At 41.0% G+C, this 27,949-nt stretch overlaps 1 protein-coding gene across 3 annotated transcripts; it reads left to right on the top strand.

Annotated features, from left to right (window-relative positions):
• The first annotated feature begins 263 nt into the window (after positions 1-263).
• Positions 264-27,405, top strand: NFE2L2 (nuclear factor, erythroid 2 like 2). Of its 3 annotated transcripts, none has more exons than XM_035332102.1 (5): positions 264-436; positions 21,540-21,809; positions 21,967-22,062; positions 22,640-22,819; positions 24,848-27,405. In XM_035332102.1, exons 1-5 carry the CDS (start codon positions 407-409, stop codon positions 26,054-26,056), a joined length of 1,785 nt encoding a protein of 594 aa, XP_035187993.1. In that variant the 5' UTR covers positions 264-406; the 3' UTR covers positions 26,057-27,405. The 3 variants fall into 3 exon arrangements, with proteins under 3 accessions (XP_035187993.1, XP_035187994.1, XP_035187996.1); XM_035332103.1 differs by lacking the exon at positions 264-436 and adding an exon at positions 560-683; XM_035332105.1 differs by lacking the exon at positions 264-436 and adding an exon at positions 8,785-8,925.
• The last annotated feature ends 544 nt before the right edge of the window (positions 27,406-27,949 follow it).

Raw genomic sequence — 27,949 nt, 5'->3', positions numbered from 1 at the left:
GAAGGCACTACCTTGGCACACAAGGGACGGGTGCGCAGAGGCTGCGGAGGGACCTCAGGTCCCCAGCTCGAGCAGCCTGCAAGCCGTAAGGCTCGGGCCTCTCTCTCCACCCGGGCCCCCCCGGGGCCGGGCCGGGCCGCCTTCCCGTCAGGGCCGGCGCTGCCGGGAAGGAGCCGCCCCCTTGGGCTCCCGCCGCCGCTGAGTGGCCGGGCCGCGGCGGGGCGGAGCGGGGGGCGGCCCCCGGCTCGGCTCGGCCCGGCCCGGCTCTGCCCTGCCCTGCCCGGCCCGGGCCGCCCCCGTCCCCGAAGGGCGCCGCAGCGATCGGGCGGGCGGTGCTGGCCGAGCCGCGATCGCACCGCACCGGCTTCCTTCTCCTCCTCCTCCCCGTGCCCGCGCCGCCGCCGCGATGGAGATCGAGCTGCCGCCCGCCGCCCAGGTGAGGCGGGAGCGGGGCCGCGCCGGGGACCGGGGGGTGCTGGGGTCACCGGGGGGGCCGGGGCGGGGCGGTCACGCGGGCGGCGGAGCACATGGCACCGCCCCGCCCCGGGCCGCGCTGAGTCACGGCGGGGGCGGGACCGCGGCGCTTGCAGCCCCCCCCCCCCGAGGTCTGTCCGTCCGTCCGTCTGTCCGTCCGACCTGCGTGGGCGGCCCCGACCGCCCGCCCGTTCCCCCCGGGATGCCCGGTAAGGAGCCCGAAGCGGCACGGCCGGGGGGCAGCGGTTGGAGCCGAGGGGCTGCCCTCGTGTGTGTGTCCCCACGCGCGCCCGGTGCTTCCTCGGGGCGCTTTAGGGTCGGAGAGGAGCTGTGAGATCGTCTGGTCCAACCGGGGGCAGATGGAACTGCGAGGTCAGCTGGCGTGACCCCGGCCTTCCTCTCGGGCCTGGGGACGGGCAGCGGACCCCACCAGCGAGTGTCAGGTCTAACGATGGCTGCTGGCAACCGCTGCTGGAGCGGTCTTCCTCTGTACTCCTGTAAACCTGCAACTCGGGAGCCCTGAGGTTCCTTCAGCACATATCTGTGCAGTAGGTGCTGCGCAGTGCTTTATAACACACTTCTAGCATACCGTCTGCCATCCCTTTAGGATAACGTGAGTAGTTCCTACAGGTGGCATCTCCTTAGCAGTGCCGTGTGAACCCCATGCAGCTCACTGAATACCACTGCTCGGCCGCGGCGGTTCCACCTGCCGGCAGGTTTCTCTGCCCCCAGGTGCAGTCCAGGCCTCTGCCTTCCCTCAGTGGCTTCTGGGAATACAAAACAGCAAAAGTCAAACCCATGGGCTGGATTCCCCGTGAATTTCTTCTTGCCCATACCATCCAGCTACAGCAAGTTTGTTCTCACTTCTGAGAAAATCTTGATGCTGCTGCTTGCCATGTACCTGCTTTTGTACCACCGTGCCCCATCTACCAGGACTTCTCTGCCAGCACACCTAGACTTTGTCGCTCATTTGCCTGGTTTATTAAACTCTTTACGGAGCCAGCTGTTAGGCTTTTCCTCCCTGAGCTCAACAGCTGGTGGCTTCTCCTCTCAAATCCGTTCTGAAAAGGCAGTGTATTTTTGGGTGGTAAATGGTTTAACTTTTAGATATAACTTAAAATGTGTTTGTTAAACGGGGAATTCAAATATATTTTCTCATAAATTGTTCCCTCAGAATGAAAGACTAATTTAATCCTTCAGATGTGGCGAGCCGGTGGCTGGGAGGGCTGTGCGCTACTACGAACACCATGCAGGCCCTTCGTCTTTCGTGTGCGTGGCAGCAGTTGTCATAGCAGTGAAGGTGAACGTGGAGGACTGGGACTGCTCTAGCTCTGTAACCAGAATGTAATACCACTGCTTTTTGCTACGTGCCTCAGCGGGAGTTAGCACAACTGTTGCCTGCAATACCCTTGGGGGAGAATACTCCTTTGTTGTAGTGCTTTTCCTGTAAATAGGGCACATCTCTGTGTGCTGAGGTGAAATGGGATGTTGCCTAGTACACACTAACGGTGCAGGTGTCAAAACACCTAAGAAAAAACACACAGGAACGTGTGTCAAGATGTTTCAAACCAAGCTTGCAAAACCATTATGTTCTCATAGTAGCTGTTTCCCTCTTCAGTAAACTTGAAGTTACCAAAATTGCTAAGCCTGCTGCGTTTAACCTTGTAAGACAGAGCAACGAGCTCATCAGTTATCACTCACTGCTGAGCCTTGTGAGAAGAACAGAGCAAAAAGAATTTACTTTCCAACACAAAGAATGAAGCTATGAGCTGTTTTTACCCTGATGTAACACCAAATGTATGACATAACCAATCAGCAAGTAATTGAGTATATATATTTAGTGTTTTTTTTTCTACCTAGAGAACTGCCCCAAAGAGTCTATAGCACAATTAGTGATCTCTTCAGTCTAGGGGGCTTTAAGCAGGTATTACACGCACATTTTTATGATATGCTACATTCAGTTGTCAAGTGAATGGGTTTATTTTTGACTCTTGAATGGCTTATCGTTTCCACATGACACAGATTATGCAGGCAATGACAAACAAGTGTGCTGCTCAGGCCTGGCAACAAGGCTTTGATGTTTTTTGTTGTTTCTTGATAACAAGGTTGAATAGAAGCATCTGCTGATATATAAAGATATCTGTAGAAATATCTAACTATCAATCTATGTTTGTAGACACATTTCAGTATGGAAAAATGCCTCAATTTTTTATTGTTATCTCTGAAGGAACTGAAGGCACGGGGGCTGTTTAGTCTGGAGAAAAGGAGGCTGAGGGGAGACCTCATCGCTCTCTACTGAAAGGTAGTTGTGATTGCGAGGAGGGTGTTGGCCTCTTTTCCCAGGTGACAAGTGATAGGATGTGAGGCAAAGGCCTCGAGTTACACTAGGGGAGGTTTAGATTGGGTATCAGCAAATTCACGGAAAGGGTGGTTAGGCATTGGAGTGGGCTGCCAAGGGAGGTGTTGGGACTCACCCCTCTGGAGGTATTTAAGAGATAGGTGGTGCTTAGGGATGTGGTTTAATGGTGGACTTGTTGGGTGGATGGTGGGAGTATATGCTTTTAAAGGTCTTTTCCAACATAAATGATTCTGTGATTCTTAAAATTACAGACAAGTGTGGCTGAGGAGGTAGATGAGAGTGTATCATAAGGTGTGTCCTAACTATGAATGCATTTATTCAGACCCTCTCAGTTCTTATGTGCTTAACCGTAGTGTGATGCTGCACCAAAAAAGGTTTCTGCAAAACCCACAAAACAATGTCTTTCAGTTAAACTAGTGGTAGATGTAATGCAATGTAGTATGTTCAGCTGAAATGAATGTAGAATAATAGGAGATGACCATGGCAATTCTTTCAGGAGAACAACTAATTGGGTATTTTTTTGTTACTGTAATAAATGTCCATCACATGGACACTCTTCTGTATGCTGTCTTTGAAATGAGCTAAGAATTTACAGTTACATTGGAAATTGGTGGTAGCACAAGAAGTTAGCTGTGTCGGAAAATGAGACATGAAGAAGCTTGTGGTTAGAACCAAAAGTTGGAGGAGGCTTTGGCTTTGGAAGTTTGCTTGAAAAATATGTGAAAGAGACCAAACTGGAATAAAAAAGAACATTCGGTATAAGCAGAGAGCAGCTGGATGATTTCGTGTGCTTTAAAGAACTGTAGACATTTTTATAGGACTGTGTGGGTGGCTAGGAAGGTTTGTGTACATTTCCCACTAGCATTCATGGGTAAGAATAAATTTTATCTCTCTGTCCATAACTTTTTTTTTAATTGAGAAAACAAAGATGGTACAACATTTATCCTAAGTAAGAATGCAGCAGGCTATATATACTCCTGAAAGCCAAGGATATTGTGAAAATCATGTTAGATTATTGTAGGTGTTGTTGCCCTTGAATACCCTTTTGGTTTCTCCTTTTTTTTTTCCTCAAGCTCTGTATCTTAAATTTGCAAAGCAAAATACTACCTGGTTAATAGGCAGTGCTACTTCTATGATCCTGACTAAAATTAGTGTAGCAATAGCACATTGAATGTACTTTGTTAAACAAGTCTCTGATAGCTTTGGTGGAATGTGCTGCGATTTGTGAGATGATGAGGAACACTAGTCCAACTTCAGGAGTTGAACTGGATGATTCTTATGGGTCCCTTCCAACTTGGGATATTCTATGATTCTGTTCTAGAAGGAGCTAAATGAAATATTTCTTAATTTGATTTCTCAGTCAAAGCAATTTGTATTCTTGGTTAATAACATTAATAACATATCTATGGTAGTCAAATTTTGTTAGATTTGATCCTTCAAAATAACCCCCAAAACAGCAAATACTGCCACAGTTTGTCATTGAAAAATGTTTGCAGTGCTTTTTTTTTTTTTTTTTTTTTTTTTTAAGGAGGGCGGAAGAAGTCCAGAGAAGGGTGAGCTTACACAGGGGAGAAGGAAATCTTATAGAAAATTCAGATGAGAAGAGTAGATGATACCTACCACCTGCATGCTTATAACACTAGATGTATCCTTCATTGGAAAGTTCGTTTGGTTTTTGTATCTAGAGCATTGCTTCTTTCCCTTTTTATTTGAAATTAATAAAGATAAGCTCTAAGGTGACTAAACCATTCACTAAAATTAGGCCAATTTGTGAAAGTGTGATGTATTTACAGTAATTGTGCTGGCTGAGGTTAGTGCAGAACAAGTCTAGGCAGTAGCCTGTTGGCATGGATTAAATATTAATCCCCTGCTGCTGTGGTTGAATTCCAGCCAGCAAAAAGCCCTCCAGAGTCTTCAGGTTAATCACCTAGTTAAAGTTTGTTTTGGCTTCCATCTCATTCCAACCCTAAGGAACCTGTTATTCTAATACAACACATTCCTAGAGAACTTAACTGAACTGACTTCAAACTGCTTTTTCTGCTAGAGGGTATTATATCCAAGTTGGACTTTGTGCTATGGAATTCAACTTATGGTGAAGGGAAAATACAACACATTGGTCAGCTTAGTTGTTTTTCTACAATAATCTAGTTTAACTGGTTTTGGAAACAATTCATCTGCTACTTGCGCAAGTCTTTTTCCATAAACCAATGAGAAGTCTGGTGGGAGTAGTTGGAAGTCATGACTTCAATGCTGTGTTATCCAGAGATGACTGATATACAGCGGTAAGCTGAAATCCTGTTCAGGGTTGCTCAACAATAATAGCTTTATAGCATATTTGTTGATGAAGGTAAACAATTAAAGCATCCAATAAGAAATGAAGCCAGCAAAATTATCTGTAGTGTATAAAACTGTTAAAACATGAAAGGCTTATTTGAAACAGACATGGGCAATTGCAATTCAAGTACAGACAGTCGTCATTTACTTTTTTCTTTCCTACCCAGTACCTGCTTTCTGTACAGGAAAAGCAGTAGTAGTACTCGCTAACTAATGGGATGGCACACATGCTTTTCTACGGTGTAAGAACAGTGCTGGTACTCCGTGTAACACAGTACTCAGGCAAGCACAGGGGCAGTTCTGTCCCTATATTTCTTTGCTGTGGAGGTTTTTAGATATAAATTGTATTTTTTTTTCATTGCCACCTTTAGAAAAAGAAAAAAAAAAAAAGCATTTCCCAGCAGAGTAAGCAGAGTATGGCATTTTAATATTCATTTAGTTTTACCGTGATATACATAGCCCGTCAGTGCTTGTTTCAAATAGAAGCAAAGTCTCTCAGAATCAAAATTGGCACCATATATTTCAATACTAATTTGGATAACCAAGAAATATATAACAACGTCAAGTAAGGAGAAAAATGTTCAATGTATTTGACTCCTTCAGAGAAGAGGATTTGTCTTCATGTTATGAAGCATGTTCTGTTTTCTGTCTTCAGCCCTTTTGAATTCTTGGTAAAATATTTGGTCAGTTTTCTGTAACAGATACTGACTTTTGCATGAGCTTTGTGTTCGGCTGCTAATTTCTACTTCAATATTCAGTTTAAAAGAGTTAACATACTTCAGTATGTTGACCATAGAAACGTTGGAACAGTTATAGGAGATAGTAAGAGTATTAAGAGCTCTTAAAGTTAAGTTAGCATGGTTTTATCAGCAGAGTATAACTGCTCCTGTGTGGTGTATTGGTAGTCCCCAGTGCAAATACGGATTGGCAAGATGGTATTTGAGAAAAATAGTTAGTAGGTACAATTTATATACTACAGATCTGTTTGAAGTCCTTCATTGCCTCAGTTTAGATTTCTGATTTTGGCCTGATAAGCTGCAGTTTTTATACTGGGAAGAAGGAATATAACATAATGTTTATTTTTAGTAAAGTAATTGGAAAAACAGTGAAAGTGACCGTTAATGTCTCCTATCTTTCCGGCTAAACTAAGTCACTTCAATAATTGTGTCTTTGTTGTTGATGCTATTACAGTAGTGAGGGAGTTGAGACCACCCAACTTTACACTTGTTTTGCAGAGTATTAAGACTTTTAATCCTACTTCTGCAGTATTATTATGAGCAGTGAAATTAAAAAAAGAGGAGAAAGGAAAAACTTAAGTTCGATGTTTTAGGAACAAGTTGCGTACGATCAATTTGAAATGATCGCTTTCAAACCTTTTAAGGAAGTATCTTCTGTATGGCTATGAAACATAAAGATAACAAATTTTTCTCCCTTGGCCTCACCTCTGTCTTGTAGTTTCAAAGTTTTATTGCTGTTTGCTGTATTGGTATTACATGCTGTCTCCTGTAAGTATGAAAAAACCCACTGGTGGAGACCGCTTGCAAAACAAAGTTTGCATACTTGAGAAGTTGACTCAGAAGGAGCTTGGTTGATAGCCTGCCTTTGAGAAGTTTGTTTTGTGATTAAGCGTGTGCCTATTTGCTGTGTTTGAAATTAATTCCCATTAACTACTGAAGCAGCTATTTTTCTACAACTGAATTACATGAAAAGTTGCCATGACTTCAATTTGCTTCCTGCTCAGGTCACCACCGTGTGAAGCCATAAAGAGCTATGATAAAAAGATCCCCAGGAGGGTTGCTTGTTTGAACCCTTGGGGTAACATTAGTATCTCCCTACTTACTGCTATAATTAGAGTGGAGCAATTCCTGTACTGCTTTGGCTGTTTGAAGATCCCTGCTGTGAATTCACGGGCAGCACGTGGCTGATGCGGGTCTGCCGGTCCCACGTAAAATGGCGGCCTTTGCGCCACAGCTGGTATCTGCTTCTGTGTCACCTGGGCACTCGGCCATTTCTTCTTTCCGTCTTCAGGAATTGTGTCCTTGAGTTGTGCCTTGTTGGGTAAGAAGGGTGAATTCTGTCCTAAAACAGGGTATTTCCAGTTGCATCGTGTGCAGTTGTATGACCAGACACAAGTTCCCCAGTCAGTTGGGTAATAAAGTGAGGAGCAAAAGTGGGTGGTGGGGTTGGGCAGGCAGCTTGCAGGTTGATGCAGCTCAGCTGGGTAACAGATTTCCAGGAGCTTCATCAACAGAAGGAGAACATGGGAGCCTTGGCAGCAGAGGCCACAGTGTCAAGGTGAGTGTACCCCACCCTAGCTTCTTACACTAATACTTGTCTTCACCAGTATCACAGAAGTAGTGACAGATACATCCCAGTGCAGATAATGCAGCCATTAAGTGTATTGGAGGTCCTGGTGTGATCTTCTGTGATTTATTTAATGTGAGGTCCACAGGCACGTTTACTTAAAGCTGTTTTATAATGCTGAGTTTTATTGGCATGTTACCTTTTTCTGCTGTAGGTGGGTCTTGCGCAGGTCTGTGTGTCAGCTGTGGAATTTCTGAGAGGTTGTCCTGCTGAAACTTTTTAAAACAAAACAAAAAACTTGAAACTTCTGAAACAAGTATGATTGAAGATACTTAACGATAAGGATGCTTAGGTCTCATACCTGTGTATGCTGAAGCACAGTAACTTCTGGTACTATACTTTGTAATTTGTTTTGGCTATTCGAACTAGAATATAATACAGGATTATTGGGTTAATTCTTCAGCTAGTATAAGTTGTTGTGACTCTGGACTTCTGTGGCTCTGTGGAATGTTTTCCAGCTTGATTTGTGATCCTTTGCCATCTGCCACTTTATAGGCTGCACAAATTCCAGTTGGGAATCCTTGCTCATCGGCTAACCAGTGTGAACATCTCTAGATACCTCTCATCATCTCAGTTTCTTTTTGCTGGTAAACTGAAGAATGGAATCTAATTAAATAATTAAACTGTTAAGGGAGATACAAGAAATCACTGAAGTACTTTAAATTATTCTGAAAAATGGTGTGCTGCTAGGATTAGAGCCATAGAATTATTTTAAATTCAAAATGAAGCTTGGATGAGAGTTTTTGATAAATTGTGCGTGTATGTGGCAGAGATGATGAACAAGGTCTTATAAAATGCAAGTAGTAATGTCAGAATTAACACTTAATATCTGACTTTGTGAGTAATGGTTTACCCTAACAAGATAGCAGTCTCTCATTGTCAGAATTAATTCTGGTGTAGAGAAATTGTAGTCTTTTTTTTTTTTTTTTTTTTTTAACTGGCAGTTTGCTGCAATCTGGTTTTCCCAGTACTTACTGAGGCATAAGGAAGTAAAGTGTTTTGGTCAGAGGCTGAAAACTGTTTGAGATCCAAACCTGACACTTTGAATTCCATGTTTTCATTTGTTTCAAGTGATCTGTGTTTTTTCCTTTTTGCTTAACAAATGGATTTCAATTATATCTGGAAAGCAATTAAGTCTTCTGTAATTTCTTCCAGAAAAAGTCACCTGTAAATGCTGATTTTAGAAACAGGCTGCTAAATAAACTTATTTTGTTTAACTGGGGGACTTGGCATAAAAACTCTGGTTTGGCGGCAGATATGCAGGACAGTTACTTATTTTCTATTTGACACAGCAGCCAGTTGCTGCCCTTCAGCTACTGATAGATACGCCGGCAGTGTGCAGGGATGTTTCACCCTGCCTTTAGAGATTAGACACTTTCTTCAGAGGCAGCAAGGTAAGTCTGTTTCTTCTCAACCCCTTCTGCCATCAAAATGGGATAGTTGTTAAGGATTTCTTTTCATTTTATTATGCTGGTTAGAGTGACTTTTACAACAAAAAACATGTCTTACTCAAATGGCGTTGGTGTAGTTTACCCTAAAGCCCAGCTGCAGAAGATGGCATGCAGAAACTTAGAGGCAGAAATAGGTAAGATACCTCCTTGAACCCCTAGCTATAAGGAAGAAGGTCCTTCTTCTACAAAGCCAGGAAAACAGAAGGAACACATGGAATGAATTAAGAACTTTGAACATTCTCTCTTGGTTGCTCTGTTGTTGGGACAGCTCTGCCTTGACTCACCACTGCCTCTTTCTGTGCCGAACTGGGAATACCGTGATGGGAGAGCAGAGGAACAGAGAGCAGAGGAAAGGTATCTTACAGGAGACATGAAAGAATGCACGAGGGCATTTGATCTAAACTTCAGTAATTTTTTTGTGATGATGCAGGTGCAAGGGAAAGGACACATGTAGTTTGGATGCTTAAGCCAAGGATATGAAAATAGTTTGTTTTCAACTATTTGCTTTTCCAGGATAAAAGATTTACTATGCTGCTTCATCGGACACAGAATAATTGAAAGTGTAGTACTTTTCTGAAGGAAAAAGGAAGTTTAGCACTCTCCCTAATACTCTTGGCAACCTGTCTTCTTTATCAGAGTTCAACATTCTCCTTTCAGAAGCTGCAGTGGAATGCCTTATCAGGCTGCAGCTGTGGGCATGGGAGATAAAACTTTGCAGCTCTAAAAAATATCTAAAATGCTCTGTGTTGCCCTCCAAACTGTTTGTATAGAGCACCCAACCAGCACATGCTTAAGGTTTTAACTAAGTTAACATTTATTATGTAAATATATTGCTTTATAAATGTCCAAAAGATCAGTTCGTTTTTTTTTTTGTTTTTTTTTTTTTGGTGTTCAGATAACAAGCCCAGTTATCAACTAAAAATAAATGTTTAACAGGCAACACTGAGTAGCTTTGAATTTAAAAGTTCTTGATTTTCTTGCAAGCTGAATAGCTATCTCCTCTGCCCTTCATCCTCCCAAATATTTAATGTTTGTTAATCAGGAGCGTGTTTGCTTATAGGTGGTAGGGGTGTATTGATACGTTTATTATTCAAGACAGTCTTGTTTTGGTCGTCGTAGCTGCTGGTAGAGGGCATGAGGCAAAATGTGTCAGGGATTGGCACCCACCTTGGTTTCAGATACATTTGTCTATTTGATCGGAAGGCTGAAGGAGGCAGCCCTGTTAACACTTGCTGTATGGGCTGTGAGCCAGTGAGATGTTGGTCTGGGTGGAAGGACAGAATTATCGATGGCTGTGTTGGCGGGGGGGGGGAGGGTGGTGTTCTTTGAGGGCATGAAGAATTATTGTGTTTATAGTATTTGGTATGAGTTTTAAAACAGTTTACCTTTTCTGGTTCATGTCCTGGAAGATAAATCAGCTTCTTTTGCTTTCAGAGTTTATAATGTGAGGACTACACAGGAATTTAAAAAGTGAGGGGTGGATTGCACAGCACAGATAGCTTTACTTTCTTATACAGTGTTGTTCAGTACCTCAACGTTTACCTTTTTTAAGCAAAAGCCATCTTTGTGTTCAAAAATGATAAATTGTCGCCTGGACACCTGATATGTTGGCCCTTCCTGGCCTTTCTTGTTTTAGCTGTTTAACTGTGTAAGACCTTCAGGTTGGAAGAGTTTTCAGAAACCTTCATAGGGATTAATGATTTTTAGAGGATTGCTTTTTGTTGAGAGAGAGATGATGACAGTGCTTAAGAAAACGAGCTAATAAAACATATCCTTTCCTCATTCTGTGGGAAAACAGTTCCCGTCATGTATCTCTGTGGCTGAAGGAGGGGGAAAAGCTGTACTAACTCCTTTCATGCAAATTTAATCATGATTTCTATGATGTCTTGTAAATTCGGAGAATGCATCTTTGGTTGTCAGCACGCAGTTGAGCTATATTGTTATTTACTGAAACTTTAGTGTGTCATTGATGAAGGTTGTGCATGGTGTCAAATACACCATTTAACCGTGAATTACTTGGTTGGAAAGGTGAAGTGTTACCACAGAAAAGCTTGCTATGCTGGGCTCCCTTTCTCAAATCTGTTGCGATCCTGTTGTTCCCAGTGGTGAGCAGTTGCATAGCCATGTATTTTGGCCTTTTCTGTGTTTTTGTTCCCTCACAGAAACTAAACTGCCTTTCCAAGTGTATTTGAACACTCAAAAACGGAAAATTAACTATGCTGAACTTTTCCCTCCATCATATGCTTAAAGGTAATCAGAAATACGTGGTTGGCCCTATTTGGGCCCTACTTATTTCTCTACGCACGGTATGCACTGACACTAAATTCCCAGCATTCACTACCTGTACAGATGATGCATGTGAAGAGTGCACATCAGTTGCAAGGCTCTGACCCACAAAGGTGTGTTTTGTACCCGTGCCCCACAACGTTCAGTGGGAGGCAGGCATCGAAGTACCGCCAGATGTGGGGCGCTGTGCCTCTGCAGCAGCGTAACCGTGTGGGTGCTGAGCATTACTGTCTGCTATGCACGGGCACGCTGGGCATTACTGTGTGCCGATTGACAAGTCTTCTGGAACTCTATGTTAAATATAAAAAGGAAGAAGCCAGGAGACAAGGGCAATGTAGAGCTTTGAACTGGGAAGGAAGTACAGAGAGTGGGTCTGGTCAGACTTGGGTGTCATTGGGTGATACTGTTATACAAGCCATCCCAGATCACAGAGAACATCTTGGTAATTTCCAAAGTGGTGAAGTTACTCGGGAGTTACTAATCTCAATAGAACAGCAAAAGTTCTTGCTTTGTGTCCAGGCTACTCCTGCAGGCTGCTCTGAGGATGAGGGTGACAGACCTCATTTCTGCCTCAGAAATAGGGGACTGGGATCTTGTTAGCTGTGGCAGGTTTCTTTCTGTCCAGTTCATGTTTTTGTTGCTTAGTCCTTAAAAGTGAACAGTGCCTCATTAATGTTCTCTTAATGGAATATTTTTAATGTAAAACAGTCTCTGATTTTTTGTTTACCTTTGAATTATTCATTTTTATTCTTAGGCTTGTATTCTTAAGACGTGACGTCTGGTTGATGAGCTGTTTGTGTGGTGAGGTCTCAGAGTTTGAAGGCATCCTTGCTCTTTCCTTGTCGGCTGGGTTTGGAAGCATGGAGGAGTTTTTGTGATGCAGCCCTACGGGGTCGATGTCTGAAGAAGGGATGGTGGATGTGTACTGGCAGTGCAGTTAGTGAACCTCCTTTTCTAACCCACGCAGATATCCCAGTTGCTTGCCCTTGTAGTTTGGCCCATAAACAACGACCAAGTTGCTTGTGAGATCACTGGAGGGAAACTTGGTGAGACAAGCTTCTTGTTACAGTGGAGCTTACAGTTTCCATATCCAGGCTGTTGTGTACCTGTAAAAACACATCTGGTGCCTGTCCCCATAAGTTGCCCAGCCATCAGCAAAATGACAGCTAAGTGTGGGCCTAACAGTAAGATTGCATTGGAGTGAAAACTTAAAGCTCAAGAAAGAGTGTAAGTAATCCTTGAGAGTATTTTGACCCATAACAGATACTGTGTTCTCATGTTTGGCTTGAAACACACTTTTCCAAAAGATGTAATCCTAGTGAAAGCAAAATAGTGGCTAGTAGTTTATAACCTGAGGTTAATACAACCTTATAAATGTTATTTACAGTTTAATTAGGTTCTTTTCTCTGTTTCTGTGTCCATGTTTTCTTACTTCCTGATTAGCTTCATTGGACATAAGAGCATGTTATAATTTGATGGGTCGGGTTTCCCAGATGACAGCCATTATTATAAGCAAATCCTCTCCTAGATAAACTGTTGAGTAGCCTGTGGCAGTGTCCGCTCACAGTGTACGCCTGGCTGGGAACAGCAGGATAGCTTGGAGATAATTGTTTAACAGGTAATTGTTTTCCAAGTACTGTAGGTTCCATATACAAAATGAATCGGGACACAAAGGCTTCTCTGTTACTGTGGTTGAAAGATCAGCAGTACTTTCAGATGCTGTTTATTTTTTACAGTATTTGTTATTTTTATATTTGTTTACCTGTTAAGGATATTTTTGCTGTATAAATGAGAAAATCCAACAAATGCCTTTTTTTTTACAATAATGTTTTTAACTTGGGAGAAAAAAAGCAAAGCTATTAGGACCAGCTTTTCCTGAAATGAAATAGACTTCTGGCTGGCTGCTATTTGAATGTCTTTCAAAATGGGGTTACATGGTGCAGTACATGCTGATTAGACAGCAGCTAGAAATTAAGCCACAACATAATCACTCATTTTACTTGCTGGGGCAGCAGAGCAGAGTTTTGTTGATGGATCAAGCATGTAAAAACAAATACACAGCCTAACCCACTCTTTTATAAAACAATCCAATTTTTTTTTCCCAGCCTCATTATGCAACTTGTGCAATGGATTGTAACTTGTATACATACTTTGTGTGCTTATTGACTTAATCATTTTGTAATGCTGCTGGTGAAAGAGTAAAGAAATTGCAAGTAAATGGCTGTGTTAAGTTGAAAGGGATTCACAATTTGAGTAGAGGGGGCAACAACACAGTTATACCAGCCAAATACACTGGAGAAAAGTAAAATTTAGATGAACACAATGTAATTATGATCTGAAGGGGAAAAGGGAAGAATGGAAACCATCTGACTGAAACAGCAGAGCGAAGAGAACATGTCAGATTCATTGCTTTAGACACTGATGTTCCAGAAAGCAGGCTGGGACTCCAAGAGATTTAGGATGACGTTTGAAGAAGCTGGATGACACCCATAACCATTTTTGGCTTTTGCTTAGTACCCAGGGTAGTACTTATAAATATGGGCATGGTTAGATTTAGTAAGAGAAGTTCATTGTCATCAGCTTACAACATTAGACCTCACTCTGTTGTTTCCTTTAGGCTAGGCCAGAAATAAGGGGATAGAATGCATGACAGATTTGGCCACGAATACTAGAGAATAACTTCGAAAAATCAGATATTATACAAACAAAATAAGTAGTGATACCAGATTAAGACTCTGCATGCTGCAAGCCATGGAAATGAGTGTGCTTGGACTGTTTTTTTTTCTTGAATTTTTTAAGATTTTGAGGGATGATCAGTAGTAGGATAATTCAGCCCCTGGAAACCACATCCTTTGTATTAAAGTCAATTAATGTAAAGCTACTGTCTAAAAATTGACTAGACAACTTAGAAAAACACAGATGCTTCTGGAGCGTGCGAGAAAGAGTACCAAATATCTCCAGCAAGGAGATCTGCGGTGCTGAGGAAGAATCTCCTCAGCTGTTGTACCAGAAATGGGCACCTCAAGGAAGACCAGGCATGGGGGGCAAAGGATGTGTATCTGTTTGTGACTATGGAGATGGATGAGCTGGAGAGGAGGATGCCACCAGTCTTCCTGCTGATGGGCCCTGGGCTGTGAAGGGGTGCCGGCGGCCTTCTGTGCACGTTCAGTGTTTTAAGGAGGGGCATGGAGGTGGGGGTTGATGGATTTTGCAGAAGAGAAAGCTATTGTTGAAGTGAACCACTATTTATGCCCTTTATCCTCCTCTTTGCTGTTTTTGTGATGTGGTTTTCGTCACTTGTGGTGGGTTTGCTCTACTGCTTGCGTTAGGAGTTTGCAGCTTTTGGAGTTAGAATGAAGGTAGGCCTGGCCTAGGCATTAATGACCATAAGCATCCTAAAACAGCTATTCTTTATGGCAGTCGAATTCATGCTTGTTTTATGTTCTTCAGGCTTAAAGAAAACTGTTGGAGAATATATGAGGTATGTCTTGTTCCTGGCAGTTTGGAAAGCTTGCTTGCCATAGCATGTATCATATGGGAAAGCCATCACACTTACAGCTGTAAGCAAAACCAGGTCTTACAGTCACTGCCTTTGTTGATACCATTCCTGGAAGAAGGCACTTCAGGTGAAATATATCTATATGAAATACATCCACTTCTCAGAGGAGTTATTTCTGGAGCAAGGGTTGGGAGGGTGGCAGGGCCCGGGGTGGTGCAGGGACAGTGGCCGAGTATCGCTTGCGGAGGCAGATTGTCCTGCCTGCCTGCCTGAACCTCTCCTGGTCCGTGTCAGAAGAATCCCAAGAGAAAGCTCGCTGAAGCTTTCTTAAGAATGCTGGGCAATCTAGCAGAGTAGTTTTTCAAGTGATTTAATTTATAAGAGTATATTCTGATGATTTGGCATTAATTAGGAGAGCTTGCTCGAGTACAGTGGGAGCTACAGTCTGAAATACGAGATGTGTGTTAGCAGAAGACAGAGGCTAAACAATTCTAGCTAATGAAGTACCAGAACTTCTTGTGTTCCTGGCCTGGCAAAGCACTCTAGAGCTTTCTTCGGTAAGAAAATGAAATTTGTGTACAAACATTTACGTTTCAGGGACTGAGCTTATTTCATCTGTCTCTGTTGGGGCAGAAGAATGTTGCAATAAACATGGCCAGCATTTTTCAATGGGCTTGCTTATACAGACATCGAATGGAAATTCTCTTACAGCGTTTGTTCTTTAAAGCTTTCCAATCCTTTTATTTTATTTTTTTTTTTCAGGTAAGCCAGCCTTCTGGAGCGTAGATCTTGGTCAGCGAGCTCTTTTTAAGGCAGCCAAAGATTAATTAGGGCTAGGAAGACAAATGGGCATCAAGAAGCTGATGTAGGCGATGCCTGAGATGTGTTGGGCATACTAGTAGTGCTAGTGGCACAGGTATGAAGGACAGAAAAAGGACCACCCCTACCCAAACATGCAGTTTCCCCTATGCTGCCTGGAAAAAGGTCTTGATGAAGAACATGGGACAGCAGGCAGTTCACAGGGTGGTCAGGGACTTGACCTTGTGGATTCATGAATCACAGGTTGCTGTCATGTGGCATTCTTTGGCAGCTATCTGTCCTGTCACGTTTCCAAATCCTAAATCTAGACATCTAAAATCGATATTGTCCCTCTGCCCTCTAGCATAAATAGCTTCTGCCATTCTTTTCCCCATTTTTAAGTGCTGTTTTTTCATGTCTCAAATTAACTTATGTTTTTCATATTTCCAGATGTAAGGCATTGAAAATTTTGGGTTAGCTTTCAGAACTTTTTGTTTGTAAAAACTGAAAGTGTTGGGATAACTCTGTTTCTGTGCTTTCTCTGAGTCATGGGGCTTGTGTGTCCAGTTTCTTTTTTTTTTTTTTTCTGTAATTGACTTGCAATTAACTAAGTAGTTAACCTCAGTGAAGAATTGCTAGACTGGAAGATCTGTAATATAGAAAAACAAATTGGTAATTATAGTGATTTTGGAGATCATATGAAAACATCAAATGATTTATAAATCATCCTTAAAACCTACTTCAGCAAAATCAGTTCCTCTTGAGGATAATGAAAGGAAGATGTTCAGCCATTGCTCCCACTGCTTTTTTGAGTGGTAGGAATGCTTCCAGCTCTGCCTCTTGGACTTGCATTGTTACCTAATCCCCTCCCTTTCATTCTTGTCTTGAAGTAGTTCAGGACTTTGGTCTTTACTTCCTAAATGGTGTTTTGAATACAGCAAAAATTTAACATGCTTTTTGTTTGTTCCTTTCCCTTTCTGGAAAGCAAATGGAAAATGGGTGATACGTTGCCAAGCTCTTTCTGTGAATAAGCTGTAGGAGTGTTTTCTTGCTTCTTCTGGGATCTTCTGAGCTCCCTGCTGGATGCAATATCCATCAATTCCATTGCTCTTTCTATTTATTCATGCTGGTATGTGAATTTTTCTCTTAAAGTTAGGTGCTAATGGATCATGAGAAAGAAAAAATGTCTTTCTCTGGTGAGAGCTGTTGCTAACGTCCCAGATTACATTGCAAAAGGCATGACTTCAAAAAGTAAATGTGCCAAACCCATGGATGTGCTCTGTATTGAGGGGATAGTGAACAGTTCGAAAGCTCTGTCAGAGATGGCAGATTGTTTCTGTACTGACGCTTGGGCCGCTGGATGTTTCTGCTTTGCTGACTACCTGTAAGTGGCTTATAGTCCAAACAAAAATGAAACCAGCCAGATAAACCAAACAGGCATGAAATGGAAAGATTAGCATTTTGTTCTAAGCCACGAAAGTACGTCTAAGAAAAAAAACCACCAAATAACACAGGGTCCCTTTCTTTTGTTTACCCTACTGCAAGTATGTTTTCTTAGGAGCAATAAGAGTTAATTGTCAAACTTTACAATGTAGTCAGAGATTTTCTCATAAAATGTATAACAGACTCTGTCCAGATGGCAAATGCTGATATGTAAATCTAAAACATGAAAATTTCCATTGGGGGCCAGATGGTGGCTTAATGTGAATTGTTTAACATTTATGTTTATCTTATTAAAACTGCCTTTATAAGTCCAAACTAAGCTATCAATGTGGTGGGAAGAGCATGTCACTAAATGAACAGAAAAGCAAACCACGAGTACGAGGCACCTCTTGTGTGGATCACGGGAAAGCAAAGCGTATCCTCCTCTGCTGAGGCGGTCTTCTTCCGCTCACAAAATTGTGAAGAAAACACTAGAAATAAAATCACTGCTTGTCTGCACAGGAAAAATATTAAGAACATGTTATTCTCCCAGAAGTCAGGAATATTGGGCAGCAGTAAGTGCGTTAAATACCCTGCTGTGTTTCCCCTCAGAACCCTGGGGCTCAGGGGGAAGGAGCCGAGCTGTGGTGCAGGGGGAAGCAGTGCGGCCGAACCCCCCCTCCTCGTGCTGGGGAGGGCCGGCTGTTCCCGGGCCTCCTTTGGCTCCTGCCAAAACAACCACTTCCTCTGATGCAATTCAAGAAATTACACAACGGAGGAAAGAACAAACGGGCACTTGTGGACTAAGTCACATGAGGGGCCACTGGCGCCTTACAGTAAATAGGTGGGATGTTCAGGGAAGTGGTGAGCGGGGCTTTGCAGTACAGTAGCCAGCTGCTGTTCAGGTAAATCCTCCACAGAATTCCTCGTGCACACAATTGAGCTGGGCTACAAACCTCTGCTGGGGCTCCCCTCCCTGGGAATCTTCTCGAGCCCAGCACCTCGTATCGAGTCATCCAAAAATCAGAGGGCAGCTGTTGCACAGGCAAGACCTAAAACGCCTCTTACTGGCTTTAGTTAAACACTAAATAGAATAATGGGCATCAAATGCACAGTCACTTCTGTGATGCTTTCACGGTGAAAGGCTACAAATGCTTCAGTGATAACCTGAAACGGGGTGCCTGCATAATGTGGGTACATCTGTGTGTGTGTGAGAGTTCTCAACAAGGCTGAGAAATAACTGGAAGTGGAAGGCAGTTGTGGGAGGCCGAAGGAACAAAATTGCAAAATATTTTCTTCAGACTGCAATTTCTTTTTTAGTTCTTTGCCATCACCTCATGCTGGGGGTGGTGAGTCACTCGTCAGTGAATCACTGGTCAATGTTGACTCTGTTAACTTTGACCTGGGGCTTTGGCCTAGTGCCCAGAATTTTTTATTTTCTTGAAAAGGGCTAAAATAATTGGCTGAAACTCTAGATAAGTCTTAGATGGCAGGTTATATTTAAATCAACATGCTGTTTGATGATTTTAAATATTAGCTTTCTGAGCAGTGGAACACTTCCTCCATGCAACCCATTGATGTGAAGAGTAATTACTTGCACTGTTATTGGAATTTACGGCTAATATTGCTGTATCTGTGTAGAACTTTACAAGCTGGAAGGAGCAGGACTTGTTCCCAATTATAAGGTGATCATTAGAAACAAACAAACCTTTTTGGTCTAAGTGCCACAAGAAGAAATACATTTAAAAAAAAAAATGAAAAATGCTTCTGACAGCAGTGCAGAGGCACGGCACTGCTTGGAGAGCTCTGAGATTAGCCAGAGGTTTGATACTGAGCATCTTACGGGGCCTGGAAGGGCGGCAATACAAGTTGGTCAGTGCTGTGACATTGCTCAGGCAACAGCCCTGGGTCCTGAAGAGACACAAGCGTGCTCGCTTCCTTCCCTCAATTCCAGGGCAGTGCTGAGTGCGGTGCTGCAGCTTTCCGGGGTGGCATACAGCCCGTACAGCCGCACCATTTCACTCGTCCAGCTGCTGTCTGCGGAGCGCTCTCATTCCCCAGGCCAGGCAGCCCCCAGAGCTCCTTATTTTGCTAATGAATGCATCCAGCAGCATGGCTGAAGGATTTAGGAGCCGCGCCTTAAGGCGTTGCATTAAGGCAACGTGTTTTTCTTCTAAAGGAAAACATGCTATGCCTTCTGTACCTCTTTTTTGATCGCTTGTGTGTTTCGTGATTTAAACTGAAACTGCACAGCAGTTCTGCTATTTTTGTGTGGTAGTCTGTTGCAACTCGGAGAAAAACAGCTCCTTTAATTCACAACCTCATGCATTATACACACACGCACACACAAATCTTTTGAGTCACATTCGTAATGGTGCCTTGTAAATGAATAATTCAGAAGTGAGCCCTAAAATCCAGATCCTGCAGTTTTATCCAGAACATATTGCAAATGCTCTGAGCCTAGGAAACAGTTTTGAATCTGCTGCAGAAGGAGACAGTGAGCAGCTGGTAAACTACTGGCCCTTAATGAAGCTATACCATATTGCAGCATCTCCAATTACTGCAGAACTTAATTAGTTCATTTTACCCTGCCAATCTGGAGAGACCAAACATAGTCTTGGGCAGCCACTGCAATTATTTCAGCTTCTTCACGGCTGGCCATTAAGTTTGGTTTCTCCCAGCAAGGTATATTAAATGTCTTGGATTTGAGAATTGCATTGTGTTTCATAGATATTCTGCATAACTGCCTGATTTTAGAGGGAAGTAATTTTTAAATAACCGATGGAATAATTCCTGTGACGTGTATGTACGAGTGTTAATGGTACAGAATTTGTAACAAAGAGAACACTGCCTTGGTTTGTTCCAATGTGGACCTGCACTAGAGCTTTTTGCTGTAACTGTTGTATGGAAGCGATCACTTCGGATGGCCGCATGGCGTGACACTTAGGTCACTTGGCTTCTCTAGTCGAAAATACTCTTGAGAGAAGAGAATGCTTTAGTTTGATACGGTGGCAAAATTAAATCTTTTCTTGGTATAGAACTGTTAACTGGGTCGGTAAAGTTCTGTTCAAACGAAGTGTGCAAGGAGGGCGTTAGTCCCTCTTCTCCGATGACAAGTGATAGGATGCAAGGAGTTGGCCTCAAGTGTCACCAGGGGAGGTGTAGGTTGGACATTAGGAAGAATTTCTTCACGGAGAGGGTGGCCAAGCATTGGAATGGGCTGGGCTGCTGTCATGGTTTTGGCTGGAATCGAGTTAATTTCCTTCGTAGCTGCTGTGTTTTGGATTTTTGTTGAAAGTCGCAGTGATAACAGCGATGTTTTTTGTTGTTGCAGCGCAGTGCTAACACAGAGCCGAGGACTTTCCTGCTTCTCGTAGAAGGGAAGTGGAGGAGTCCACTGGAGGTGTTTAAGAGACACGTGGTCTTGGCACTAAGGGACGTGGTTTAGTGATGGGACTCCGTAGGTCAGGTTGATGACTTGATGATCATGAGGGTCTCTTCTGACGTAGATGTTTCTGTATTATTTGTAGTGTACTAACCTGGCAAGAATGCCTAACACTAAACGTTTTTTGTGTGCTGCTGCTAAAGGGTAATTTTAATAATAATAAAGTATGCCAAAACATCAATGTTGCAGGCACCAGCTAGATTTTCTTGTCACTTACCCATCTGACAAATGTGGCTACGAAGTATTAAATTTTTTATCAGGTAACATCCAGATTAATGATTTCTGAGTGTTGTTTTTTCCTTGCAGAAGAAAATAGTTCAAACTTCAGCTCTTAAAAACATTGAGTTCTTGAGCAGTTAAAAAAAAAAATAATGGACAGAGCCCAATTGATTAACAAAATTTGACACTGAGTTTATACTCAGCTCCAAACCAACCATGCTTAGAATGTCAATTTAGACTAAGCTTTAAACTACAATTTTTTAGTAATAGTGTTATTAATAGTGTTTAGTTTTACTGTGATATTATGTCAAGCGGTGACTTTGAAACCAGGTTATCCTCCAACTTTGTAGCTCTGTTCTGCTGATCTTTAAGATTAATATTTAATACCAGCATCAAACATAAATATTTTAAAATGTGTTTTTGCAGTATGGTTATTACAGCTACTTCAGACAGCCCCCGATAATGTTTTTAATCAGTTTTTACAATTTCATGAGATGGTGCTGGAAAAAAAAAATTACACTTTTTTTTTTTTTTTTTTTACTTTGTTAATGTGACATAATTCATCCTATAGTTTCATGTTTCCTGTCAGATAATGTATTAAAGAATAATATATTTATCCTCTGGCTAGTTCATGTATCACCTTACCAGTTGTAACTAACTGCAGATTCTGTGAGCCTGTGTGGGGGCCACTGCAACCAAACCATCATCAGTTCACACACTTAAGGTCGTATAGAGACATCTTTTATTTAGATAATTTTGTAGGATTAAGAGAATAAATTTGGGATACATGAGTCTACATGTTTAATACAGAATTTAAAAGCTTTCTTATTGTTCTAAACGAGTTCTTCTGGGGAGGAGGCTTGCTTCAAAAAAGCATTTCTATTACAGGACATGAACTTGATTGACATCCTTTGGAGGCAAGATATAGACCTTGGGGCAAGGCGTGAAGTTTTTGATTTTAGTCAACGACAGAAGGAGTATGAACTCGAGAAACAGAAGAAACTTGAAAAGGAAAGAGAAGAGCAGCTCCAGAAGGAGCAGGAGAAAGCCTTGCTGGCTCAGCTGGAGTTAGACGAGGAGACAGGTGAATTTGTTCCAGTTCAGCCAGCTCAGCGCATTCAGTCAGAAAACACTGAGCCACCAATCACTTTTTCACAGGTAAACTCTAATTGTGTGTGTGTGTTTCAATCTCTTTCCATCCACAGGAAGACGTAATGGTAATGGTTACCTAAAACGAATTTGCATTCGTTGTTGTAATGGAAGATTCTTCAGTTAATCAAAGATAGTGACATTTTTTCATAACTTTCCTATTTAGAGCACACATACTTCAAAACCAGAAGCAGAGGCCTTGTCCTTTGATGACTGCATGCAGCTCTTGGCAGAAGCATTCCCGTTTATAGATGACAATGAGGTAAATGCTCAGTACAGCGGTTTCGTGGGTGGTCTTCCAGGGGATCAGTTTCACATTTTGTCTTCACTGTAATATTAATTCGTGATATGATTTATCTCCCCAAGCCAACTCCAACTAGAATAAAGCAGTGCAGTAGGCTTAAACTAGGGCTGTCTCAGGCGTGGGTGGCATGGTGCTCTTGTGCTCGCTGAGTCCTACTGCCAGGATTCAGCGTGTAGCACCAGCTGATGGCAGTCATGCCAGTTACCGCAGATAACAGTAGCAGTTTTGCAGCTTGTTGCAGTGAGTTTAGTTCAGCTCTCTGAAGTTAGTGTATTTGGGTTGCTTTATTTTGATGTACTGACCCAGACTATTTGATGTGTAAAAATAAGTCCTTCATCGGTCAGTTTGTACTTTTTTCCTGTTTCGGTCTTTATTATGAAAACTCCTTTCACAGGAATACTTGTATATTATCCCGTTATTTACAACAAATGCTTTTGTTAAGAAACGCCTGTCTGTTCTGCAGAAATGGTAGAACAGCAAAGCCAGATTTTTGTTTTGGGAAATTCTAAATGTGTGTGTTTGTTCAATGTTCCAGGCTTCTTCAGCTGCGTTTCAGTCAATGGTTCCTGCTCAGATTGATAGTGACCCAGAGTTTATTTCCCCTAATCAAACTCAGCCACCTGAATCACCTGGTATAGTTCCACTTACTGATGCGGAGAATATGCAGAACATAGAGCAAGTCTGGGAAGAATTATTGTCCCTTCCAGAGTTACAGGTAAAGGTTTAGTGTGATAAGCATCTGAAAAAAATAGCAGGGTATTCCAATAGAGTATGGTATGTTGGATAATACAGTATAATAGCATCTTAAGCAGTGGTGATTATGGCTAACTTGTTGCACCCTATACTTGTAGGATGTCTGTAACTGCATATGAGCTTTAATTTAAAAAAATAAATTGAAGAATTTATAGGGGAAGGAAATAGTTTTTCATCAGAACGCCTTAATAAAACACAATATATCTTCCCGGTCAGAACTTCCCTGTATTTGACAAACCCTTGTTTTCATCTATATGCAACCTGTTATAGCACAATCGTAATTGAAATTTCAGCTGCTTAAAAAGGAACATTTCTGAATTATAGAATGTGAATTGTTTCTGCAAGCATTACTTTAAATGTATTTTTTTTCCAGTGTTTAAGAAGATTGAATGCAAAAGTAACCATAAATGATTTACACAATCTTTATCTAAGGAAAAGATTTTGTGAAGATAATAGAACATATAGTTAGATATATAATTATACCCGACTCTTAACACATGTAAGCAATAGCTGTATATAATGCTAAATATATATAAGCTATATAATATAAAAGCTGTATATAATGTACATGAACTGAATATTTCAGAGGAACAATAGACAGCTAAATAATCATTGACATATTACTAAATTGTGCATTACAGAGGGCATCTAGTTTGATTTTTTTTCAGTATTTTCTATTTCTCTTCTATTCAGATTTGACTATGAAGTTGAGCAAATTTATTTTCATGTATATTATTGTAGGATATTACCATGCTTTGGCTTGATGTTGCCCTATGTAATGAGCGCTTGATGGAATGCCTGTGAACCCAAATGATATTTAAATTTAAAGGAAAAAAAAGTGATTGCAGGAACTGCATCCTTTCTGCCATCCTACCTTTTCCCTTTAGTCTTTTCATATATTTCAGAAATTGCCTAGTTTTCTGATCTGCGGTAGGCTTGAAAGCCCCAGATAAGTTACAAGAAGGGACTGGCTCTGAAGAGGCAGCTGAAAATATTGTAACAAAGCAAACCAAAATTGTCTGCTGAATTAATTCTGAATAGTAGTTGAATAATCTTCTGAAAGTAAGATAATTAAATTGAGGGTGTTGCCTTTATGAGCTGTGTTTGAAGGGGAGAAAAAAAGCTCTCATTCAAAACCTTAGCTTAAGCCTTGTATGATCTCTTGTTAAGTAGTCAGTGTGTGGTCTCTTCTTAGAAGAAACAGAAATGTTTGGTAGGTGCCCAATTCTTTGGGGACAGCAGGAACACTCAGTCCAGCTTCAGTTAAGAAACTGCCACGCTGTTGGGAAGAACATTGGTCTTGGAGCCAGTGAAAGCCCATCAATGTAACAGCCTTAGACACTCGCACTGATGTTAGCCCACTTAACTAAGAGGATGTGGGGTGAGTTAATATTTGTAAGGTTTCATGCTTTTTTTACTTCATGGAGAATGACATTTCTCTGCACTGAAAAGCTGCTTCATTCAGTAAATCCTAAAAGAATCATGTCTTACAAGAAAAAGGGATTGTCACATAAAATTAAGTTAAAGATTGCTAAAAATACTTTGCTATGAATGCTGAGTAAGTCTCATTCAATTATTTTCCATTTGCTTTACTGAGGCCATTACTAGCAGTGGTGCTTGTGAGTTCAGACCTGACAGCCCCACAATCCCCACTAGCATCTTGCCATGACAGGAGGGCTCTGTGCAGTTTCCATTTAGCAGTGTGTTGGGATGGATATCTTCTTCAGCATCTTGTTAGGAATTTGAGAGGCTCTGATGTTTTATTCTAAAAAGTGTTGTCCAGAATAAGTTGATTCATGCTCTGCTTAGGTATGTATTCTTCCTAGGTTATCTCCCCACAGTACAAATATGTTCTAGTGATCTAGCAGTGTTACAGTACCCCATGTGCATGTTGATGGCTAAAATATTTAATGGTTGTGGATTCTATAAAAATATTTTATCATCAATTGGTGATGTGTTGCTCAATTCCTCTCTTACATTTCCCTTGTAGTGTCTTAACATTGAAAATGATAACCTGGCTGAGGTAAGCACAATCACAAGCCCTGAAACCAAGCCAACAGAGATGCATAACGGCTATAATTACTACAACTCATTACCCATCATGAGAAAAGATGTTAACTGTGGTCCAGATTTCCTGGAGACTGTTGAGAGCCCTTTTCCCAGCATTTTGCAACCAGAAGACAGCAGCCAGCTGACAGTGAACTCTTTAAATAATACATCCACCTCAAGCCCTGATTTTTGTGAGGACTTCTATACCACCTTTATTTATTCAAAGGGGGACAGTGACATAGCAACGACAAACACTATCAGTCAATCGCTTGCAGAAATTTTAAGTGAACCTATTGATCTTTCTGATTTCTCACTGTGGAAAGCTTTTAATGGTGAACACTCAGGAACTGTACCAGAATGCAACGATTCTGACTCTGGTATTTCACTGAATGCAAATTCTAGCGTAGCATCACCTGAACACTCTGTTGAATCATCTGCCTGTGGAGATAAGACTTTGGGTTGTAGTGATTCTGAAATGGAAGACGTGGATAGTTCTCCAGGAAGTGTGTCACAGAGCAATGCTAGTGTGTACCCACTGCAATTCCACGATCAAGTATTTTCTTCTGTGGAGCCAAGCACTCAACCACCTGGCTTGCAATGTACAAACACGCCAAAGAAAGACTCTCCTGCTGGTCCAGGCCACCCCAAAGCTCCGTTCACAAAAGATAAGCCTTCAGGCCGCCTTGAAGCTCATCTCACAAGAGATGAGCAAAGAGCAAAAGCTCTGCAGATCCCTTTTCCTGTAGAAAAAATCATCAATCTCCCTGTTGATGACTTCAATGAAATGATGTCTAAGGAGCAGTTCAGTGAAGCCCAGCTTGCTCTTATTCGAGATATACGCAGGAGAGGCAAGAATAAAGTGGCTGCTCAAAATTGCCGTAAAAGAAAACTGGAAAATATAGTGGAACTGGAGCAAGATTTGAGTAACCTAAAAGATGAGAGAGAGAAACTGCTTAAAGAAAAAGGAGAGAATGACAAAAGCCTTCGTCAAATGAAAAAGCAACTAACCACCTTATACCTTGAGGTTTTCAGCATGCTACGTGATGAAGAAGGAAAAACTTACTCTCCTAGTGAATATTCACTGCAGCAAACTAGAGATGGCAATGTCTTTCTTGTTCCTAAAAGCAAGAAGTCAGAGACTAAACTTTGAAGGGCAGCACAGCTGGCTAGTGTTCTCCGAGTTACTATTTTTGTATCATTATCCTGATAGCTTTTACTGTGAGGTGGAATGCAGAATTAGGTAATATTTTTCAAGTAATTTCTATGCAATGATGATTTTAAAATTAATAATTAAGTTTAAGGAAGATGCAAGTTTAATAGTGTAATACAGATGTATGTATGCAAAATTTGTAATCTCACTTTTTTAACAGGCATTTCCTCCTTTTAGCACCACTTTGAGTAGTTTCCATATATGTGTAAATATTTAAAGATACCATATTTATATACTGTTTCTATCTCTTGTTATAGATTTGATATATATATATATAAAATGATTTTAGCCTCTAAATATAATTTCTTGCAAGATGAACAGTATGGCTTCTGACACTTTAAAAAAAATAAATATGCAATAGCCTTTCCCCTTTTTCCCTTTTTCTTATGCATTTATATTTGCTTTATATTTAATATGATTTTAATTTAGTATAAAAGTTGATACTTACTGTTTGATTTTGGTTTGTCTTACCAGTTCATTAAACTTTTTTTCCACTCTACTTTGTATGCATTTATTTCCCTAACGTAGATGATTTGCTGATTCAGATGTTGTCACTCGTTTTCCAAGGATGAGTCTTCTTGCAGCAAATATGCTTAATAACCAGAGATGTATCACACAACGTTGTCATTGTTGTTAGTGCTTCATCATAATTTTAACTCCTGTTTGGAAGGACTGTGAAATACGAGTTTCAAGTGTATGCTAAGTTTACATAACTTGTTTTGCTCTTTGAACACTACTTTAAAAAGCTCATTATGAGATCTTTCCTCCAAAGGCATTAGATATATGTGAAATAAACCTTGTCAGCATTATGCATTTTTCCAACTAAAAATTCTGTATGCTTTTCAGTAATTGTTCTAGAAATACATTATGCATCTCTGATCAGCAAGCATTGTTTGTCACTGCTAGTACATTTGAGGTCATGGAAAGAGATGTACTAACTTTGAGGCAACTGCACTATTTAGAACCTGTTCTCAGCTAATTGAAAAATGTTGTGGAGTTTGAAATTGAAATAGGATTAAAAATTGGTCAAATAAATCTCATTGATTCATTTACCCTTCAAATGGACTCACTGTACTGATGATTGTGGATTTTTAATACAGAAAATGCATAATTTTTAATTTAAAATACACATTGATCTGAACATTAAAAACATTTCTGTGAAACGTCTAAAAGGAACATCTAATCTGAAATGTTTTTCTGCCACAGGTGCTCTGTATCATCTTAAGTATATTTTATATCTTAAATATTATGCATAATTTCATTCAATAAACATACAAGATGTTCTGCAAGTCTTGCTTGACCTATTGTACATTTATTGTACATTTTCTTAAAATGAAGATAATCATCCTTTTTTTTTAAGTTAAAGAGCTTTTTGAAACCAGCCAGCCTTGTTTTTCATTTGAAATTAATCTGTAACTTTAAATGTGCAACTTCAGATGCACTTGAAAGGGCTGAAGTCCTCAAAGAAGAGGAAGGATGGGGGCTACTACAGAAAGCTATAGTTTCGATGAGTATTATTGTGTCACGGGATGCTATGGAAGTTCTCCTTTTTTCTACTGTTCTCTACTTGTTTTGTACAACTCTATCCAGTGACTCCAAGCCCTCTTGCCCAAATATTATTAACTAGTTTGGAACCAAATATTATGTAGTTACCAGTTTTGTTTTTCCCTTTACGCACTGGATTTCACATGGTATTTTATTGTCTAGTTGGTTGCAGTTATAATCAGTGTAACTCTTAATAATCAGCTTTTTTTTTTTTTTTTTTAAACAAATGATTTTGTATTTATAGTCACCTGGTCGTTTACCTTCCTGTTCTCATTTACAGATTCTGCA

Source organism: Oxyura jamaicensis, chromosome 7 (genome assembly GCF_011077185.1).
Source record: "Oxyura jamaicensis isolate SHBP4307 breed ruddy duck chromosome 7, BPBGC_Ojam_1.0, whole genome shotgun sequence".
Taxonomy (NCBI): domain Eukaryota; kingdom Metazoa; phylum Chordata; class Aves; order Anseriformes; family Anatidae; genus Oxyura; species Oxyura jamaicensis.
This window is presented reverse-complemented; position numbering and strand designations above follow the sequence as displayed.